Source organism: Oryx dammah, unplaced genomic scaffold, assembly GCF_014754425.2.
Source record: "Oryx dammah isolate SB20612 unplaced genomic scaffold, SCBI_Odam_1.1 HiC_scaffold_9, whole genome shotgun sequence".
NCBI classification, from domain to species: Eukaryota; Metazoa; Chordata; class Mammalia; order Artiodactyla; family Bovidae; genus Oryx; species Oryx dammah.
The window spans coordinates 9,735,651-9,758,399 of NW_024070193.1; the positions used below are offsets into that span (position 1 = coordinate 9,735,651).

A 22,749-nucleotide genomic window follows, 5' to 3' on the forward strand; every position below is an offset into this window, starting at 1 on the left:
GGGGCATGCCCTTTCTCCTGATTCCTTCTCAGCTACCTGAATGAACATATGATTGATTCAAGTAAAGCGGTCACCCTGGACACTGAAGTGACCACCTTGGAAGCTGAACCCACACAAAGCAGTCACGTGACAGAGCAGCCAGGTTTCTAACAGCAGCAGTACTGCACCGTCCTCCTTAGAAGTTCTTTGTGGAAAGATGTGTCTACCCTACTTAACAGACTAATTTTCAGGTCTTTCTTCACTGCTAGCAAACCCTTCCTAATCAATACAACATGTTAAATAAAAGACATAAATTCTACTTGTGTACTTCTGGTAGTTCTTCCATTAACTTATTAGGATCTGTTAACTATTTTTCTCTCTCCCCATCAATTACTTCAACTTACTTATTACATTTCCCTGCAAGAGAAGTAGTTCAGGACATTTTCATCTCTCTCTACTGCCTCCTCTTCTCACCTGTCTTCTATGTCAAGATTACTCAGTATTTACTTCTGGATTGTTACTGATGCAGGCTGCTTTCCTAAACCTTTCTTCTTAACTATTACTAAACTTTTCATTGAAGTATTACATACAGAAATATATAAATCATGAGAGGACAAAAGTGAAGACTTTCTTGGGAATTCCCTGGTGGTCCAGTGATGAGCACTTGGTGCTTTCACTGCTGAGGCCTGGTCTGATTCCTGGTTGGGGAATGAAAATCCCACAAGCCATCAGTATGGCCAAAAAAACCCCCAAAACTCAAAAGACATTCTTATCAAGTGATGGCAAAAATGTTAACTACTCAGTCATGTCCAATTCTTTGCAACGGCATAAACTGTACAGCCTGCCAGGCTCCTCTGTCCATGGAATTCTCCAGGCAAGCACACTGGAGTGGGTAGCCATGCTCTCCTCCAGGGGATCTTCCTGACCCAGGGATTGAACCCGGGTCTCCTGCACTGCAGGCAGATTTTTTACTGTCTGAGCCACCAGGGAACCCATGCACCCATATAATCACTACTGCACTATCCCCCGGGCCAAGAAGCAGGACAGCACTACCTCCCATGTGTCCTCCTCACGCTCCCTGCAGGCACAATTCTTTCCAAAGCTAACCTCCATGGTGACCTTGAGACACACAGATCAGTTGTGCCTGTTCTTAAGCTTTATATCAGGGACTCATACAGTAGGCTGGCCTCTCTCATTCAGCATCACTGATGAGCCTCAAGGCTGTCACGGCTGGAGAGAACTCTGTGGTATGCACACACCACGATTCATTCTATTCTGGGTGGCTATTTGGGTCAGCTCCAGTCTGTGACTATGACAAGCTGTGCTGTCTTGAGCATCTTTGAACGTACCTTTAAGTGAATGTGAGATGTATTTCTGTTGGTTGTAAGCCTAGGAGAGGCTCGCTGGGCTGTAGAAGACGTACACAATTCTTCATTTAGTGCTTGCTGCAAAATCTTCTCAACTTGCTATACCACTTTATACGCCCCACCAGCAGGTCCAACACCTCAGCCACACTGGCTACTACCCATCGTTTTCATTTAGCCATGCTGGGGATGCGCACAGGCACCGCATTATGGCTTGAATTCGCCATTTCTGGATGCTTGCCAAGGCTGAACGCCTCTCCGCATGCTCACTAGCCACAGGGATAACTTCTTTCTTCAAGTCACTGTTACAGGTTTTCTTGTCCCTTTTTCTAAAAGGGGTGTCTGACTTTTTCTTACTGACCTAAAGGGGTTTCTCTGAAATTCTAGGTATGAAGAGTCTGTCAGACATACGCACTGCAAATACCTGTCTCACTCTGTGGCTTGCCTTTTTACTCCACGATGAACAGGTCTTAATTTAAAAGTCATGCAACTCTATTTCCTCCTCTACAGTTTGTGGTGCTGCCTTGTTTAGCAATCTTTGTTTCTCCCGAAGTCCTTGCTTTCCAGTCAAGAGAACACTTTACTAGCTGTATGCTAGGAGAGCTGTGTGCTGGGTTTTATTGTCTGCTTCCTACCACCACTTCTCCCAAGAGGTTTTCAAGAGGACCTCTGTGTAGAAAACCTTCTAAGGTCATCTTCAGCCAGAGAAAAACTTTACTTTATTCTCACATTTAGATAACAGTGTAGTAGCTTGTAAATTCTAGCTTTTAAAATTATCCTACTTAAACATGAGTTTGAGCAAGCTCCAGGAGATGGTGAAGGACAGGGAAGCCTGGCGTGCTGCAGTCCATGAGGTCAGACTCGGACATGACTGAGCGACTGAACGACAACAACTTTGATGCTGAAAAAGTATTCCTTAGGTCCACAGATGCCACTGGGAAGTTTGCTATTAATCTGCTTCTCACTCATGACTTTCTCTTTCAAACAGATTTGACCTTTTTGCTACATCTCTGTTGTTAAATTTCAATCGAACCTGTCTTGGTGTGGGCTTTCTTTTATCTGTTGTGTTTATCACTCTTTACACTGAAGATGTTTCCTCCTTTGTGATTACTGAAAAACTCACGGTCGCTCCTTCTAACATTTTCTTTCCCTTACCCATCACTTCCTCTCTGCTCCTGAAATTCCTATTATCTGGACATGGGCAGTTCTACTCCCAGCCTCCGTAGTATGCTTTTTTTTTAAAATTTACGTTTAATTGATTTACAATGTAGTGCCAGCACTTTTCTATTATCTTCTGCCTCCTTATCCCCTAGAATTCTTCAATCTGAGCTTTTGACTTCTACTTCAGTCTTCAGCTACATTCCTTCTGCAACTGAACCCCACCCTGAATTCTTTGTTCCCATGTTATTTCTCTCCTTGTTTCTGTTTCATATACTCATTTCCTCTTTATCATGAGGATTTTCACTGTGTTGATTGTGTCCTCCTAAGCAGCCGGGGCTGTGAATTCGCTCCAACTAGCACCGCCTGTTGGAGAAGGAAATGGAACCCACTCCAGTGTTCTTGCCTGGAGAATCCCAGGGACCGGGAAGCCTGGTGGGCTGCCGTCTATGGGGTTGCACAGAGTCGGACAAGACTGAAGCGACTTAGCAGCAGCAGCAGCACCGCCTGTCAATCTATCACTTTCCTTCTATTCTCACTCTGGTTGTCAGCTTCTCACTATGGCTCCCTGTGAGCCTTTCGCCAGGTGAGATCCACCCATTCTCATTCACCAGCCCCCTCCAAGGAGCTCCCAGAGGCAGAGATGGGATCCAGAGTCCCACATGGCTCACCTCAGTCCTGTCACTCCTCTGAGCCCAGCCACAACTAACTCCGGCTGCTCTTTAACCGCGCCTTCGGCCGCAGGTCTTCCACAGCTGCTGTCACCTCCGCCTCACAAAACTGTCCTGCTCACGAAGCACCACACTCCCTGCTGATTCCCTTGCCTCCTTCATGACCCTATTCAAATGGCACCTCAGCGGGGCCTCACTATCATCCCGTTTATGCCCAAAGCCTTAGCACTGGCTCATTTTTCTTCCTTGATTTTTTCCCAGAGTACTTGTAAATCTACAGACATGTGTCTTTCTTATTTTCTGCTCCTTGAGGACAGAAATTTCGTTCTGTTTATTGCTGCATCCCCGGCACCTAGAACAGTGTGTAGCACTACTGCGGGAGTAGTAAGGTGAGCTGTGCCTTAGGAATTCTGCTCTGAGCTCATCCAGAGACTCTAATGTTTGGGGTGTCTCAGTGAGGCAGTGCTCTTTTCCAAAAGTGGTTTCCTTTCACTGGAACCTCTTAGGTCTGAAGCTCTGGAAGGAGTAGGGAGAAGCAACAGGAGGAAGAGAAAAAAGCACAACTGCCAACAGTCTGCCTTCGCCCGTACACTTGGGCTCTTGCACTCCAAGCTGTCAGCCCTACCTCAGAGACTAGAATCCAAGCACCTTCTGTCTCCTAAGGAGGTTGTCTCAGTTTTTATGTTATTTTCTCTTAGTTCTGTGGCATTTCCAGTTCCAAGAAGAGAGTGAGAAGGCTGCTGGGCTACTGTTACCTGTTTTTTAGGCTGCTGTCACAAATCACCACAAACTTAGTAGCTTAAACAACACAAATTTATTATCTTATGGTTTTGGAGGTCCGAAGGTCAAAATGATTCTCACCGAGGTAACTCAAGGTGTGGGCAGAGATATGTTCCCTGGTGAAGGCTCTAGGGACTTTCCGAGGCTGCCCAGCTTCCCTGGCTCACAGCCAGTCAACTCTGTCTCACGTTTCATTGCTCTGACTCTGCTTCCACCTTCATATCTGACTCTTCTGTCTCCCTCTTCTGTTTATAAGGACCTTGTGATTATGTTGGGCCTATCCAGATAATCCAGGATCATCTCCCATCTCAAGATCCTTAATCACATCTGCAAAATCCCTCCTGCCAGGAACCTAACACATTCATAGGTTCTGGGGATTAGGACATGGACTTTGTTGGGGGGTGGGGAGGAACACAACCACTATTCTGCATAACACAGCTATTCCATCATCTTTTCAGGAATTAGGGATCAGAGTTTCTTACACTGAAGTCCATGGCTAAGCTTTAGGGGGGGTCTATAAAACCCTTGAGATTGTTGGCAAAATGCTGCATCTTCCTGTGTTTCTCAAGAGAGAGCTCGTAGCTTTTGTAGATTTCACAGAAGAGCTATGAGCCCATTACCACAAAACACTCACTGTCCAAGATCTGACTGAGGAAGACAGCAAAGACCAACATTCTCCCAATAACTACTGGAACACAGACACAATTCCCCTATCTTATACTGTAGGAAAAATCCACCACTCCTTTCTGTCCCCTACTCAGAACATACATTAACTCCACACCAAACATGAACCTCTCCTGAAGACAGAGGTGCCTGGAGTCCCAATTTAGTACTAGAGTAATTCCCCCAGGAAGTGACAAGGGCAACAATCAGAAACACTCCCCAGGGTAAAGAGTGGGATGGAATGGAACCATTACCTTCAAGTAGGTAAGACCCTGTGTCTGAGCCCTCTCTTCCTCCATCAAAGCCCCTGCCTATAGGTGGAAAAAATAAATGCCTTTGACAGAAACAAAGCCACATCTTGGCAGGGCAGCATCCCCAGATCCCAGCCCCTCCTCTTCCCTATCTCCGCCTCAAAAGCAGAGACTCACTGCCTGGTTGACACGTCTGACAGCTTTCCCTGGGATGGCTGCCCAGCATGCTGCTTACCAAAGGCCAGGATTACAGACTTTGGATACAAAAGCAAATGTTTTCCATCTGGTTTAAAGAATGTTTTTCTTTGGCGTCTCCTTATACCCGTGTGTCTGGCCACAAGAGAGAACAAGTTCACTTACTTTGATTGCTGGGTCTGCCTTGGCCATGTGCCATCTTCATTTTGGGGCTCAATTACTAGCACCTGAGTGAAAGAGGAAACCATATTAGGAATGTGCAAACTGTCTCACTTGCTGACATGCTCAGAACCAAAAAGGTATCTGTCCACAATCTTGCTGCAGCTGTCTGCGGGGGCATGGCCTGGGCCTCCTACCTGACCCTGGTACAGCCCAGCATCCTGCACAGTGTTGTCCAGCTTGCTCAGCTGCTCGTAGGTGTTGCTCATGTATTTGTTCCACAGCCGTGTCTCACGCTCTGCAGGGATGTTGAAGAGCTTCCTCATCTCCTTTTCAATGGTTGCTGGGGACAGGCAAACACATCACTCTGGGCTTTCTCCCAGTGCAAGGACAACAACAGCCACAGCAAGCTGAGGCTCATCTTCCGTCCTTTTCAGACGGTCATGGGATGCTCAGGATCAAAAGCTCTGACTGACCTCAGTCCCTTGGTGACTCCTAAAGCCAAACATCTTGCATGGGGCGTCCTTTTATACTCAAATACCCAAAGACTGCCCCTAGGCTTCTCATTCTTTGATGATGTGAGTCCCCGTTTACAATACAAAAGCAACATGGCATAGTTAGAAAACAAACCTCTGGAACTAAGACAGATTTGGTTTCAAATACTAGGTCTGCCATTTTCTCACTGAGATTTCTTCACCTTTATTACCATGTGTTAAGTAAGCAGAGAACATGCGCAGTGCTTCATACAATATGACTACCAGGCTTAGCTGTCCACAACAGCCCTGGAAATCAGGCACCCAGGTCAGGACAGGTAACCACAATCTGAGACTATCTGGGTAACAAGTCTAAAGAGGGTGCCCCACTTCCCCACTTGTTAGCCACTATGCCCTGCACTCTCTCTAGTTTCCTGGAATGTGAGCCAGGGGACTCACCGATGGTGTCTGCCTTGCTGAAATGGCAGCTCAGTACGTTGGTGGGGTCACTGTTCTCACAAAGCTTCAGTTCCAGCAAATACACCTCCACCTTGCAGTGCTTGACAAACAGGCCATGTTCTACCACCTGCGAATGAGAGTGCGGGTGAAGGAGCGCTGGTCCCACACCGGGACAGTCTGGGAAGCAACATGCCTCATCAGTGACAAAAGGCAGAGTCTATACGACAAAGAGTGTGAGCTTTAAAGTCACTGGCATGTGTCTCAGGAGTTTAAAAATCTTATTTCCACTGGCCCCAGATAGATGAGGTGCATAAGAAGAAATATTTTCAGCGAGCCCAGATTCTTGCATATTCCCATACAGAAAAGCACTAAATTCCTTCACTTGAGATTATGTGGTTTTCCTTAACAATAATCTTTCGATGTTCAGACTACCTGCCCTTTGTTGCAAAACTTCTCCATAACGTGACTCCCCCAGCCTCGCCTCCTCAAAGCAAGTCTCTCAGGGTCACTTGAAATACTGTCTCCTGTGGGCTTGAAGTTCTAAAAATTTCCACCAAATAAAACATAACTCTCAAAGGAAAAAAAAAATCTTATTTCCACTCATTAGGACCAACCAAGAGCATCGTGATGGAACCAGAGCTAGCAACAAGAGGGCACAATAGGAAAGTCACTGTTCATCTCTAAGTGGAGATCGTGATGCTTCCCCTTGCAGGGTCTGTGGAACCAAGAGGCCTGGAGAACAGTTAAATCCTTCGGCAGCATGCTTGCCACACAGCAGGACTGGAGGCATTAGGGGACACCTTTGAAAACTGGCCTGCCCCTCACCATTTGATTCCTAACCCCTCTCGGAGTCTCAGGATTCAGGTTGGAGAAAGAAGGTATTCCGGCCCTGAAAAGTGACGCTCAGAATCTTGAGCTCAGCACTGCAGCCCTTCCCTGCTCTGCTAAGAAGGGAAACTGCACACCATGCAGAATGAGAAACGTACCCAGTGCCTACTCCTCCACCAGAGGAGATGTCCCCCACGATGGGACAAGCAAACAACTGTGGGAGTCAGGGTGGTGGTATTCTTGTGAGTTCTGGCCACCAGAGGGGTCGACAAGCTGCGTTTCTCTCCCAGGGCCTGACTTCCCTTAGAGGTTCTTCTTCTCTCGGCTATTAACACCTGTTTTCCAAGGTACTCAACAATGTGATCAGATTCCTAACTACAGGGGGAAGAGCAGTATCAGAAAAAGTTAAAGCAGCAGCAGCACATTACTGTGTGTCCATATGCCCTCAAGTTAACCTTCCCTCACAGAAGCTTCCAGAATGCAATCTCACTGTACTGCTGGACATATCCCAAGCCACTGGGCAGCTGTGATGTTTGGAGGCCTCCATTCAACAGCTTAGGAATGTCTGTACCCCAGGAAAGCAAAAGCAATCAGTGCCAGGGAGCGCTCACAGACACTGACCGGCGGGTGGGACAATGCAGGTACTCACTTTTCTGACAATGGGCTGCTGGCCTTCTACGCAGCCATACCAGTTTAGTAACTTATTCCAGGCCTCCGCTGGGACCAAAACATAGTCCAATTCATCAATTAAATGTTCCCTCAGGGTCTGACTCTCAGGATCTGAAAAAGGAAAACAGCACAGAGCTCAGTGCTCTTCTCCCCAGAAATGTTTATTTTACACGATTCTCATCTACTTTTCAGAAACAAGAAAAGTATTTATGGCAACAAGTACAAAACTCCAAAATTCTGTCACTGGCTATAATATAGAGCAGACTGAGATGACTGTCTTTAGCTGTGATTTCTGAACAGTTTGTGAGGAACTTGTATTTCTTTCAAAATTGGAGGGAGAAGGAAAGAGAAAAACTCCGATTTACATTTTCAAAGTGCTTCCAGCTCCACAATTAAAACTGTTCTATTATGAATATTTAACAATATTCTGCTGAATGAAACTGCACTGAAATCAGATATCACCTTTATCTGAAAGATTTACTAAGCAAGCAAATGTACACGGCAATGAAGTTAAATTTATTTTTACCAAGAGTCATTTACCATTCTTAGTGTCAACTCCAAGACAAAAACTCAGCTGGACACCAGCCATACAGAGAGAGAATTTCTTTAACATGCGAAGCATCCATCTTACACCCCAAAATGGAAGCAACACAACTGGGATTCAGAAAAGGACATCCATGGACTTCCTTGGTGGTACACTGCATAGGAATCTGCCTGGCAATACAGGAGACACGAGTTCGATCCCTGGTCCTGGAAGATTCCACATGCCACTGAGCAACTAAAACCCTCGAGCCGCAGTTACTGAGCCTGCGTGCTACAACTACGAAGCCCATGTGCCTACAGCCTGCGCTCTGCAACAAGAGAAGCCACTGCAATGAGAAGCCTGTGCACTGCAACCAAGAGTAGTCTCTGCTCACTGCAATGAGAGAAAGCCCGCGTGCAGCAAAGAGGACCCAGCACAACCAAAAAAGAAAGGACACTCATGGTCTGAAATATACTCTTAATGGAAGCCCATGGGACTGGATCAAGGGAAGACTGACCACCTCCCACCCAGGGAGCATCCCTGCTAAGCCTGTGCACATCAACACCCACTCCTGCAACAGTGCCACTATTCTCTTCCAGACGAGTGAAGCCACAAAGCCAGGGAAGCAGACAGTACCAATGGTGTAACTCATCTGTACAAGGTAGATGGATGTTAAAAATAAGAGCCAAAAACAGCACTCACAAGATGACCAGGGCTTCCCATCTGATTCACCTTTGCCTTTTTCATTTCCAAGGAAAAAGGAAAGACACTAAACAGCCTTGGAGTACAGGAACCCCAAAGTGAGAAGGATGCATGGATAAACAAAATGCAGTATATAAGCACACTGGTGTATCATTTAACCTTTAAAAAGAAGGAAATCCGGACATGCCATAATATGGATAAACCATGAGGACCTTCTGCTGAATGCAAAAAGCTGGTCAGAGACAGACAAATACTGTATGATTCCACTTATACTAGGAATCGAGAGTAATCAGAGACAGAAAGCACAATGATGGTTGCCAGGGTCTGGGAGAAAGGAGACTGGGAACTACTGTTTAATGGGTATGGAGATTCAGTTATTGTTGTTCTTTTGACATTTATATTTATTTCTTTAGGACATGCTGGGTCTTCATTGTGGGCTCTCTAGCTATTTCATGCGTGCTTAGTTGTGGCATGTGGGATCTAGTTCCCTGGCCAGGGATTGAACCCAGACCCCTTGCTTTGGGAGCGCAGAGTCTTAGCCACTGAACCACCAGGGAAGTCGTGAGATTCAGTTTTACAAAATAAAAAAGTTCTGGAGATTGACTTCGCAACAATGTAAATACACTTTATACTACTCAACACTTAAAAATATTTAAATAGTACAACTTTCCTGGTGGTCTGGTGATTGAGAATCTGCACTCACACCGCAGGGGCACAGATTCAACTCCTGGTCAGGGAACTAAGTCCCCACATGCCACAAGGCAAGGCCAAAATAATAGTAATAATAAAATAAATTTAGATGGTAAATTTTATATGCATTTCACCATAATTTAAAAGGAAAAAAAAAAGTGGCTCCTCACTGATGAGCCAACTGTTTTCCATGCAGCTCTGGCACAATTATTCACACTAACAGACCAAACATTTTCTATTCAGCAACAGAAGGATGATCCAGGAGGAGTACTTGAAACAAAAGCTCCACACCTCAACTCCAAGGTCTTCTCTGATTTGCAAATTAAAACTCACAAAGGTTCTTCACCAATCTTACTTGGAGACATATACCTTCTTCATTTCTAACACTAAAACTATGCAGGTCTGGCTACCCATGCTGTGCCCAATAGCAGCCACAGACCTTTGAAGGTGGGAAAGGAGCCAAGAGCTTTTAGCATCATTAACCCCAAGTACGTCAGTTCTACAGGGCTTTCTCCTCTGAGGCTCAGTGATGATTTACTCAAACATGTCATTCTTATGACACTCAAGGGCAAACACAGGAACTTAACTGGAATTTTCAATACAGTTCACCATTTTTACTTAAAACTGCATCAGTCAAAGGGCATCATAGTAAAAAGCACACAGGGGTTTTGCAATAAGGACTGAGCCTTTGCAAATTTCTTCAACAGAGCAAATAAAGGGGAAAAAATGAGAGCACAACTTGGTCTTGGTTTAAGGATTTCATCAGATATACAGGAGGGGCAGAAGTGGAAAATGAGAGAGGAAATGAGCAGACTACATTAGTGAGGATGTGCCCTACCCACTCCTAGGCAACTCCCATGACTGTAGGCGGCAGGCAGCCAGACTGGGACAGGCAGGTGACTGAGTCTCCAAGAGCCAAGAGGGCGGCCCTCATTGGCTAGAGATAGGCCATTCCTGCTCTGTCAATGTTCCAGGGTCTGAACGGAATGTACTTCTCGCCTCCCAAGCACACAACAAATGCTTCCAACCTAATCCAGTGACATCGAATTTAAAGACAACAGAAGAAATGCTTGCCCTCAGCTGAAGGTCATACCAAATGACTTGAGGGTCCCTCCAGCTCTAGGATTCTCGACACCAACACTATTAAGAGCCTTAAGTGGGGTGGGAGGTGGGAGGGAGGTTCAAAGGGGAGGGGACTTATGTATACTTGTGGCTGATTCATGCTGATGTATGGCAGAAACCGATACAATATTATAAAGCAGTATCTTTCAATTAAAAAAAAATTTTTTTTAAGCCTTAAGAATTCTCCTTCTCAAATAAAGATGGAAATGAACAAAGTGCAAATATAGTACAATGATCCTTTGGGGCAGGAAGAAAAGCCTATAACATTATTATGTCATTCATATCTCCCAGAAAACAAGGTATACACTGAAGTACCGCTCTTTTTTTAAAACACCCAGGACAGTGTTAGGTGTCTGAATCAAGCCTCATGCATTGTCTGCCTTTCTGCTGCCTTGACTGTGGGCCCAGGCAACAGATCATCTCTGTCATGCTTGCACGGGAGTCTAAAAGCAAGGCAGAAAAAAGGCCCAGGAAAGGCCAACTGCTATTTCTATGCATCCAAAGGCGCAAGCCAAGCTCAGCTATGTCATACTTCACTTTTTCAGTCACTTCCTCCATGAGGAGCTGGTCTGTGTTCATACCTCTACCAACCTTCCACCTCCCCTCACACTACTTCTGTGACAAACATGGCCATCACAGCAATGCCTGATGAATGTTGTCAGCTCTACAATTTGTCCCACTGCAAAGGTAACACAGAAAATTCTGGTTCCTAAATTTCAGATTCCAGACGCAGTTTCAAAATAATATCCTGTTTCTTTCCATTCAATATAGTAATCGCAAATCTCTAGCAGAACTTGAAAAAAAGAAACGATAAAGAGGGACAGGCAGACATTTCTTCAGACATTCCTAAGACATTTCTGCTTTTACTTAAAGGAGTTAATTCAGGAAAAAAGCAGCTTCACTTCTCTGTAAGGGCCTGCAAACACTTCTGCTACAGACCCAAGTCAAGGCCCCTTGTTTCCATCCTCTCACAGTAGGAAAGTCATGATACCCATGGCAAAGATAAACACAACCTCAGGCCACCATGACCTCAGTTTACCCAAGTGGACATTTCAGTTAGAAAAGCAACAGGATACTGTACCTGAAAAGAGTCCGGAGTTATCTATCGGGCCAGGATACAGATTATGTTCACCCACATTGTACATATCCCAGCTGTCGAAGCCCACATACTTCTTCCACTGCTTGAACCACCGGCTGTCAATAAGATACCTAGAGACAGACAAAAATGGACTGTACCCGAAAACCTGAGGTTGTACGTTTCTGCAGCTGGGTCCTTCCACTTGGGGAACAAGCAATCCCTACTAAAAAAAACACACTCTCAAGAGTAGGAGCAGGGCCAGGCCCTCTTGGGCCTGGAACAGAAAGCCTAGCCCAGGGGATGCATTGACTAAGTGAAATGGCTGTTAAAACAATAAGTAAAAGGAAGGAAATGGCCAGCTTCAAAAATGCTTGTTTAAAGAAATTCTTTCTATGGGGAAAACCTTATTTGCTAATGACCATGTCATTAATTTCATAATGATCTTTACAGAGGTCTTTGTCCAGGCAGACAGTTTGGATACACTGCTTTGCTTCATGTGAAGAGCATTAAACCAATTTTCTTTCTAAAAATAAGATAACAACATAACACACTTCAGTTTTCGAGGACCAAACGTGTGTGTGTATATATATATGTTTATATACACACGTGTACATATATACATACAATGTCGTGGTGTGTTTATCTTATCAAAAAGCATTATGTTGACCTGGTTATATTTTAAAAGTATCATCATGCTGTTTTATTAATACAATTAAGACAGAAGGAGGGGGTGGGGGACATCCCCACTGGTCCAGTGGCTAAGACTCTGAGCTCCCAATGCAAGGGGGCCTGGGTTCAATCCCTAATCAGGGAACCAGATCCCACATGCAGCAACCAAGACCCAGAGCAGCCAAAATAAATGAATACAAATTAAAAATTTTTTAAAAAAGGAGGAGGGGGAAACCTCTGTAGGGGAACAAAGCATAACAATTACATTGGTGAGTCCTTCAAATTTTATAACCAACAAACTTCAGAGGAGACCAGCCAGCTTCCCAGAGGCCATAAGGATCCATAAATATATCCACATCTCTAAAATGCTCTTTTCTCTCCAAACACTTTTACTGTGTGATTTTAGGCTATCTGAAGCCTCCGGCTTCTGCTGACTATTCTTCATGTGTCACCATGATTCGGGATATCAAGTACTTCTGCCTGCTCTGCCTATCACAGCTGGCCAGCTCAAGGACACTGTAACGACTGAATTCCTAGTTTCTCTTCCCTGCTCAATTTCTCTGTCACTGTAATACAGCCATTATCACCACCACCATCGTTTCTTAAAAGAGGGTTGCTCAACCACATTCAGTGCAACGCCAAGCCCCAGTTTCTGTTTCCACACAATAATACCACCCAGGAATCTCTTCACTAGGGGAAGTACTGTCCCTGTTACTAGATAATTTATTAAGAAAAACTAACTCAGACTTGCTAGACTAAATCTTTTCAGTTAGGCTCTAGGCTAATCCGCCTCTTTCACTTCGAAACGCTGCTGCCACCAATTATTTTTAACATTTGCTACCAAAATAACCTGGGACTCTCAGACAATTGTTCAGCTACTGACCTTGACGTCTGTCCAGCAGCTTACAAGTTACAGAGTATCTACTTCTTATCTACACCTCAAGCAACTGAAGGCGAGGGCACCAAATATCACTAACTTGGTCTTAAAAATAAGAAGCCAGGGTCTGTGAGGTGTGGACGTCCTCGCCCAAAATCACCAAGTGAATCCTCAAAGGTAAAGGATTCTCCTCAACCGCAAGGTTCCCGGGAGTACTCCCCTTCTTTCCATCTCGTAGCCCCAGCCTCCGCCGGATACGCCCCCTCAGGCTCCAAGAAGGCCGGACGACCCTCAGCTCCACCCACGCTTTCATCCAGCGCTCCCTTCCCTAAGGGGCGGGAGTCCGGCCACTCTCTCAGAGTCACCGACATCTCCCCTGCCTAGCCTCTGGCCAAGCCGGGAAAGAGGGACCGGGCCTGAGCACCGGAGCGCCGGCCACTGGCCCAGTGGGACAGAAAGGCGGGCCCGGCGCTCACCACTGCGCCCCTCGCTGGAGCGTGGTCCTCATCAAGGCCCCGAGCTCGGATTTCTGGGTCTCCGCATCCGGTCGCTCACGGTACTCTCCGCCTTCCGCCATCTCGTCCGCGGCCCCAGCCCAGCCGGCCCGGACATCCGCCTCGCGCACAGCGTGCTGTGGACCGCGCCCACGCGCGCACGCACGCACTCACGTGCGCGCACGCAAGCCCCTCCTCGTGCGGCGGCCGGGGGCGCCGGCCCGCCCCTTGCTTTCCCCCACCCCCAACGGCGCACCACCCCGCCTCCTCCCGCGCATGCGCGGTGGAGCCGGGAGCGGGGCCGGAAGAGGAGGCGGGCGTCGGGAAAGAGCTGCAGAGTTCTTAGGCAGGCAGGCGTCGCGGAGCCGGCGCCGTCCGGCACACCTTTCTGAGTCCAGCCCGGCGATCTCGAGGAGTCAGACCACAGGCCCCACGACCCCTCGGGTACCTCTTCTGGCCTGCGGGGTTATCCTGGTCTTAACGCAGCGCCAGGTGCGATGAGTCCTGAAACTAGATTTTCTTGTTTTCACTCCAGCCATTCCGCTTTCAGCGGAGACCTCAGGCGAGCGTTTAGCTGCCCAGACGTGAACTCCTGATCCCTCTCCGGCAGGCCCTGCGGGAATATTCGCAAACATCTCTTTCTGAACCCCAGAATCGCCTGACCCAGGCCGAATTCCACAAGCTCTCCAATGAGCTAATTACTTTATCGGGCAGGCAAGCAGCCACAGGGGGGCGATAGCAGTGGGAGTGGAAGGAGCGGTCAAGGTATATTCTCCACATCAGGTACCCAGGCTGCTGCTTTGTTGTTGCAACAAAGTACAATAGCCTGAACACCTTATGGCTCCCACTCGACCGTGCGTACAAGAAACACAGCCCTCCTTCTGGAGGGCTAGACTATATGTGTCTAGCAGCTCCTGCCCTCAGAAAAATTAGACAGATATGACTCAGTACCTGCCCTTATCCAGTGATCCCCATTTTTTTTTTTTTTTAGTTCTACCAGTTTATTGCTACCAACCCATCACCCTCCACCCTCATACACACATGCTCAGTCATGTAACCCCATGGACTGCAGCCCGCCAGCCTCCTCTGTCCATGGACTTTTCCAGGCAAGAATACTGGAGTGGGTTGCCATTTCCTTCTCCAGATCCCTATTTTTTAATGCACCAGGGACCTATTTCGTGGAAGAACTTTTTTCTTGAGGTGGGGGGGTTAGGTGGTTTTGGGGAAGATTCAAGCGCATTACATTTCTTGTGCCCTTTATTATTTTTACACCAACTCCACCTCAGACGGTCAGACATTAGATCGCAGAGGATGAAGATCCTTGCTTTACCCAATCTAATAGAGGAGAGGAGCTATTCCACAAATAAGCCCAGCACCAAGTCAAGCAGTGTGTGATAAGCACCATTAAAGGGTATAAATCAAAGACTGTAGACCCCAAGCTGTGAAACAGAGCGTTTCACTTGAAAACCTTTTGAGTGTGATCTTGAAAGCATAAAAATGATGGTGCATGTTAAAGGAGAGGAGACTAAAGGGGTTAAAGGAAATTTCTGGAACAAGCAGGGAAAATCATTGAGTGAAGATTAGGCCAGTTGAGCTGGACACAGACTACTGAAAGGCCCTGAGATCTATGGCTAGAAGGAAGGCTGGTCCCATATATCCTGCATACACATATTGTAGGAGGTTTGAGAGCAGAGAGAAATAGCCGAGGGTACTTTACACAGTGGTACAGCCCACAGACCTACTAAGAACCCTTTGGAAAGATGTCTGAGGAAAGAGAGAAAAAAACGGGTGCAGAAGAGAGAACTGTCCTGGTGAAGTTGAGGTAGGTCATTTGAACAGATTTACCACTTTTTTTAGGTTGAGTTTTGGCTAATTGAAATTAATATATTAAGCAGTATCTGCGAACAGAGGCCTCTTGGCAGCTGGGTAGATAGTGGGGCCAGATAATTTGGAATTAAACCTGCCTTGAGGGACTTCCTTTGTGGTCCCATGGTTAAGACTTTGAACTCCCAATGCACGGGGACCAGGTTCAATCCCTAATCAGGGAACTACATGCCACATGCCACAACTAAGACCAGTAGCAGCCAAATAAATAATAATTTTAAAAAACACCTTGAATAACTACATAGCAGTTAATCCCGTGTACATAGAGTTAGCATGAAATGATGATAATTCTGCATCTTGATCCTGACACCCCAAGTACCCTTCTGTGAAAGTTCTTTTAAATTGTTAAAATTGTTATTGAACCAGAACCACTGCTTTTAGTCCTATTTATGGAAAATGAAAGCTGGGTTAATGGGCATGACTGAACCTACATTACAGTGTCTGCTTCCCTCTTTTTTTTTTTTTTTTTTTGCTTCCCTCTTTTTTTAGCAGTTCCTCCTATACCATTTATGGCATGGGCCAGATTCTTAAGGAAGTAGGACAAGGCAGCACCAGTAGAAAGGGGGACAAAACCTAATTATAAAAATGAAAACTTCGGAAAATCTTTTTTGAGCCTGGATCTCTTCAATACTATTCAATAGCTGTAAAAAAAAAAAAAAAGTACACTAATTATGAGTAGTTCCTAAAAATTTAAATTTGAATAACGAAGTGTTGTAAGTTAAAATGCAGGGTATAAAGTGACACTTCATAATCAAGATCACCATTACTTCTAAAGTTTTCAAACTTTCATAGTGGTTTGATTATTACACGTTAAAAACAACTAGAAATCATGAATATCTGCGTGCATGTTCCTGCTATTGTGGGATTGAGCCACGGGTTTGGGAGGAAAGGAGTTGAGTAATTCAACTCAGGACACACCCTGGCCCCAGGACTGGATTCTCTGTTGGGCCGTTTCCCCTAGGGGAGGGTATAGGCCTGGTAGGCCCCTCTGTTGGCCTGGTAACCAAACCTCAGAACTGAACAACTCACCCATTGCCATGGGACCTTGGAGCACAACAACAGGAAGGCAAGCAGGAAAGGGAACTAGAGGGAACAGGCCTGACTGACTGACTGGTCACATACCCACGATCTTGGATGGGGATGATCTAATTGAGGGTTTGTAATGTCTGGGTGTGTGAACTTGAAGCTTTATTTGGTTTCCAATCATAAAGTTCTTTCCTTAGCTGGTGCTATGGCTTAATCTAAACCTACTCCCCAGTCACCCTTGATCCACAACTTGCCTGGCAGTCACAGAGCACGTGTGGCTGTAGTCACAAATATTGAGCACCTTTTGATTAGAGGTGGCATCAGGAGAGAAATATTTTTTGTTTCCTCCTTGCCTGTGCTCTTTTAGCTTTCCTGGGGACAGTGAAAAAGCAAAAGGCTCTAGAGATACATTTTAGAAGAATTAAATGTCTTATCAGTGACACTATCACCTCTGCGGTAAAAGGGGTAGGTTTACTGGGGGAGGGTGACGTTTCCAGGGTGGCTCAGTGGTAAAGGATATGCCTGGCAGTACAGGAGATGTGGGAGACATGGGTTCCACCCCTGGATTGGGAGGATCCCCTGGAAGAGGAAATGGTAACCCCACTCCAGTATCCTTGCCTGGAAAATTCCATGGGCAGAGGAGCTTGGTGGGCTACAGTCCATGGGGGTCACAAATTGTTGGACACAACTGAGCAACTGAACACATACACAGAGGAAGGTAACAGAGGCAAAAAACTGAAGGAATCTCATGGAGAGGATGTGGGGTCATTTTTTCCCATGTTGGAGACTCATGCTGTTGCACAGATTCCGTTCTGGTTATGCCTCTGTCAATAGGCAGCCTTGATTGGGCAAGGAAGGTGTTGCACCCTGGGCCTGGGTGTGGCAGTGCCTTCTCTTCCTGCTTGAATTCTGTTACCATCAATATCTGAACCTTAAAAAAGTATTTAGGTATTAATTGTGTGTGTTGTTTGCCCTTTGCACAGAACAAATTCTCAGTAAGCATTTCTTGGGTGAATGAATGAAAGAATTATCCAGATAGTAGTCATTTTTCCTTTGAGTAATAATCTATTATGTACTCACAGCTCCTACCCTCCAGGGGTTCACAGCCAGCGTGGCTGGGGAAGATGTTTTCACGTGTAATTATAGTTCATTGTGTGATAAAAGTGCTGGGCGGGGCGGGAAAGTGCTAGGGGAACATGGAGGGTGATGCTGTAGACACTTGCCTAGGAAGAAAATAATGTAATATAAGCAACTGGTGTAGGAAACAAAGATACGTTTAACATCCCTCCTGGCCTCTGAGGATGCATAGTGGGTCTGCCAAGAAATCCTCAGGGGCCAGGGCTTCTTTATTTTTCATTAAAAAATTTTTTTTAGAGAGCTTAGGAATAGGCTGTTTTATTTATTCTTTGAACCACACCTTGGGGCATGTTGGATCTTAATTCCCTGATGAGTGATGGATCGAACCTACACCGCCTGCATTGGAACAACAGAGTCTTAACCACTAGAGACCGCTAGGGAAGTCCCAGACCAGGCCTTCTTTAGATTCATACACAGGTACACAGGCACAGTCACAAGCTGGGGACAGAGGCCGGGGCAACAGATACGCAGGACTGTAGGACGCCATCCAAGGTGGGCTGCACGTGTGCCTGGATACTGCCTGACTGTAGGCAGTTAGAGTAAGTGAGCCTGTTCTTGGGTCTCCTGTCTTGGCCTTGCTGGCCACGGCTACCCTAGACCTGGGACGGGTGCTGGGAATAGGGTTTCTGTCTGCAGGATGAATGATGGCAAGGCTGCTGGACCTCTGCCCAGTACATCGCTGTCATGTCCCGTCAGTTTCAAGGCTTCTGGATGCGACTTACAGAATACCCACCAGTAAGTGACCCACCTAGCTGGTGATGTTGTTTTTGCTTTTTCACGTGACAGGTCTGGAGCTGAGCTCTTGGGTAGGTCAAAGCTGAAGGATGTCCGATCTCAAGTCGGCTTCCCTGTTACCCTCAGGGCCAGAGCCCATGAGCCCTCACTCCTCGGGCAAGAATCTCTCTCATCTGAGCTCCCGCTTCCCAGTCCAGCAGTTCCCGATGCCCAGTAACTTGTTGACCAGTGCCAGCTGGGTTTTATTTACGTGCCGGCACAGGTGTGTCACACCTGTCACACCTCTATGAAAGTACACTCTTCCAGCCTATTTGGTGACCATAGTAACAAAAACCTGCCAAATTTGGAGTACTCTGACCTGGATCCCTGTCCATTCTTTATAAATCCATGCCATGGATGGATTTATTTCTCCTGGGGAAATCGTTAGCCAGTGTTTTTCACTCAGTATTACCCTAAAGTTAAAACTTATGAGAGGGACTTGCCTGGTGGTCCAGTGGTTAAGACTCTGTGCTTCTAATTCAGGGGACACAGGTTGGATCCCTAATCTGGGAACTAAGATCCTGCATGCTGCAGGGGGCACCCCCCCAAAAAAAATATGAGAAAAGATTGATCGGGCCAGGAATGCCTCTCTGAAAATAAACTAGTTTTAAGTGTTGTTCGTGGAACTCCATGGAGACCGAAGAAGGAAGTCATCTGATAAAGGGCTAATTGTGCAAGAAGGGCCTGACCAAATGGGTTGTATTACATTTTGTTTTTTCAGCTTTGTTGAGGTATAGTTGACAAATAAATCTATAAACTATTTACTGTGTACGTAATGATGCAATATACACATACATGATTTACCAGATTTAATGTTTAGAAAAAGTTTAAACTAGCCTTTCTGGAAGAGCGTCTGAAATGGACGTTTCTGAACCGGTTGCGTAACAGCAGGGCCCAGCCCTTCTCAGAAGACCTGTGGACTCAGTTCTGCTGCCTGCTCTCAGATCAGGCAGTGTCCCAGAGGCGGTACTACCAAAGGCCAGGACCTCAGGCAGACTCGCTGGGATTCCTTCACTTTTACTTGTTAATTCGAGCTGCTGATTCACAATGGGGTGGAGTGGGTGCAGGTCCCAGCCAGTAGCAGTAGGGTGGTGTTTTTGGGGAAGAGGTCTAGTTTATGCGAAGGAAGATGAACCCTTAATGGGGCTTTACTTTAGACTGAGTCTTCCTGAAAAAGAGAGAGTTGGAAAAGAGAGTTACAGGAGGCAGGCAACTTCCAAGTCTGAGGACGAGTAGTCACCAGCCAGCGTCAGCTACATGGGGATCTCAGAAGTTCCTTTCTCTTAGAGCTCAAGGCATAAACTAAAGAAGAAGAAAAAAAAGTGGATGATGAGGGATGAGTCACTGGGCACCCAGACTCTCACCCTGTGGGGTGAGACAAGTCACTCACAGATGTCATCGAGTCTTGGTTCTAAGAGGGGCACAGATAGGGTGGGGTCTAAATGGGCAACAGAACTCGGCCTTTGGTCACCTCAGAGGAGACTCAAAAATCTGAGGTGGAGGGGATTTCCCTAGCAGTTTAGTGGTGAAGACTCTGTGTTTCCAATGCTGGGAACGCAGGTTCCATCCCAGGTTGGGCAACTAAGATCCCACACAGTGTGTGGAGCAGACAAAAAGTAAAAAAAAAAAAAGCTGAGGTGGAGAGGCCCTGAAGCCAGAGGGAGGTGGTGAAAAAACAAAGCTGAGGTGGAGAGGCCCTGAAGCCAGAGGGAGGTGGTAAAAAAAAAAAAGCTGAGGTGGAGAGGCCCTGAAGCCAGAGGGAGGTGGTAGGCCTGTGGATGATGGAGGGAGAGGGAGCCAGAAGAGTTACTGCCCTTAATGAACTAACGGCAGACGGAGGGGGAAAACAGCAGCAGAGCTTTCTGCTTAGGGTTGGAAGAGTTCTTCAGAGTTGATTCCAACACAGCAGGGACTTGAGTCACCGATGTGACCATGAACACTGGGACCCCAGAATCTCTGGACCACATTCTGGACTGGTAACAAAGTATTTGGGTGCTTGTCTGTCCAAACAGAAGCTTCATTGCAGTGCTCACTTTGGGAGCACATATACTCCAGTTGCAATGATAAGAGATTAGCATGACCTTGCGCAAGGATGACATACAAATTCGAGAAGTGGTCCGTATTTAAAAAAAAAAAATTGAAGAAGCAGCTTCACTGTGTACAGCCCTGCAGAGTCCCTTGTAGAGTGATAGGAAGTGGCTGCAGATCTGTCTGTCTCAAGAGATTACTGACAGCAGGGACCACAGATATAGGGGCTGAAACTGAGCCACACCTGGGAAATGGCAGCTGGCCCCCAAGATATGCCCGGCCCTGAGCCTGGCCTTGAAATTGCAACTGCTGGGCAGGGTCAGAGCAACCGTGTACTCTGCTGACTACCTGAGCGGCAGCAACCAGTAAGCACAGCTTCAGAGCAGACAGAAGCGCTGGGTAGACCTATGCAGAGATCTAGCAGTGTTCTGGGGAAAGTTATGTCACATGAGCTGCCAACTGTGTAGACTTTTATGGTCCTAACACCTGGAGAAGCTGTTACCAAAAACAGGACTCGCTGCCTGATGGGCACAGAAGCCAATACTACAGCACCTAACCTACTTCATTTATGTGTCTGCTCTGGATCTTAGTTGTGGCACATGGGATCCTTAGTTGCAGCACCTGGGTTCTAGCTCCCTGACCAGAGATCGAACACTGGCCCCCAAGTTGGGAGCTTGGAGTCTTAGCCACTGAAACACTAGGGAAGTCTCTGGCACCCAGAAGAGTTTTACTGGCAGGTGACCTTAACTGGGAGGTCAATGGGCAAGGACTCAGGAGGCAAGACTGTCAAATCCCTGTCCCTAATCCAAAATCACTGCAAATGATGACTGCAGCCATGAAAAGTTATGACCAACCTAGATAGCATATTAAAAAGCAGAGATATTACCTTGTCAACAAAGGTCCGTCTAGTCAAAGCTGTGGTTTTCCCAGTAGTCATGTATGGATATGAGAGTTGGATTATAAAGCTGGGTGCAGAATTGATGCTTTTAAACTGTGGTGTTGGAGAAGACTCTTGAGTCACTTGGACTGCAAGGAGATCCAACCAATCCATCCTAAAGAAAATCAGTCCTGAATAAACACTGGAAGGACTGATGCTGAAGCTGAAACTCCAATATTTTGGCCACCTGATGCAAAGAACTGACTCACTGGAAAAGACCCTGATGCTGGGAAAGATTGAAGGTGGGAAGAGCAGGGGACGACAGAGGATGAGATGGTTGGATGGCATGACCGACTCGATGGACGAGTTTGAGTAAATTCTGGCAGTTGGTGATGGACAGGGAGCCCTGGCAATGCTGCATTCCATGGGGTCGCAAAGAGTTGGACACAACTGAACTGAATTGAATCTGGAGTTTGATCAAACTTTACTGAGTTAGGGGAGGATGGGTTAGTGTTCGGAAGCGCTAGTGTGGCAGGTTTTGATTGGAGGGCATTAGAACTTGGCCATTTAAGGTATGGTCTTCCTGGACAATGGCCCTTTCACTTTTCAAAGTGTTCCAATGTTCAGGTTATGGTTATGTCCAGGTTCTTTTGATTCTATGTCAGTGAGGAGGGGTAGAGGTGGAGAAACTTGATTCCAGGCATGACTAGAGGTTAAAATTTTTGTCCTCTGCACATGCTCTGGGCTGCATTTGTGGGTTCGTTCTGTTGTCTCTGAAGAACAGCTCACTGTCTTGGTATCAACAGAGGAGGGCCAGTTTGGGCTGGCTCTGCAGTTAGAAGGCCACAAACTAAACAAATGTGAATGGGAGCCCAGGGTGTTATTTGTGAAGGTCATGTTCAGAAAGGAGAAGCATAACTACCGGGAGGGGTTAGGCAGTTTCAGCCCTTGACTCATCTTCCTCTTTTTTAAAGACTTTCTTTTGTAACAGGGCCTCAGGATGGCCCTGCTGCATGTCCTGGCAGAGGGAGAAACGCTGGGAGAGGAGCCTGGATTCCCACAAAGGAAAGAGTGGATTCCACTGCAGACAAAGTGTTGGAATATTCATGTTTGGCTAGGTAAGGCCAGCCAAGAAATGGGGGCTTAAGCTCCCAGCCCTACAACAAGGAGATCAGTAGGAAAGGTGTCCCCCGCTGACAAGGACACAGGACACACACAG

General features: G+C 46.5%; 1 protein-coding gene and 1 non-coding gene across 3 annotated transcripts in view; one reads left to right on the forward strand and one right to left on the reverse strand.

Annotated features, from left to right (window-relative positions):
- USP4 (ubiquitin specific peptidase 4) overlaps positions 1–13,984 on the reverse strand; it is a 39,575-nt gene extending 25,591 nt beyond the window's left edge. For both annotated transcript variants that reach the window (XM_040246935.1, XM_040246934.1), the window contains exons 1-6: positions 13,787–13,984; positions 11,768–11,895; positions 7,630–7,760; positions 6,153–6,279; positions 5,418–5,563; positions 5,227–5,288 (exon numbers count right to left, since the gene is read on the reverse strand). In XM_040246935.1, coding sequence (XP_040102869.1) covers positions 5,227–5,288; positions 5,418–5,563; positions 6,153–6,279; positions 7,630–7,760; positions 11,768–11,895; positions 13,787–13,887 — 695 coding nt within the window. In that variant the 5' untranslated portion in view covers positions 13,888–13,984. The remainder of the gene's footprint in view (positions 1–5,226; positions 5,289–5,417; positions 5,564–6,152; positions 6,280–7,629; positions 7,761–11,767; positions 11,896–13,786) is intronic.
- Positions 13,985–20,650: 6,666 nt separating this feature from the next.
- Positions 20,651–20,752, forward strand: LOC120868503. The gene has a single exon (XR_005722245.1). It is a non-coding gene; the product is annotated as a U6 spliceosomal RNA (small nuclear RNA).
- Positions 20,753–22,749: the final 1,997 nt, after the last annotated feature.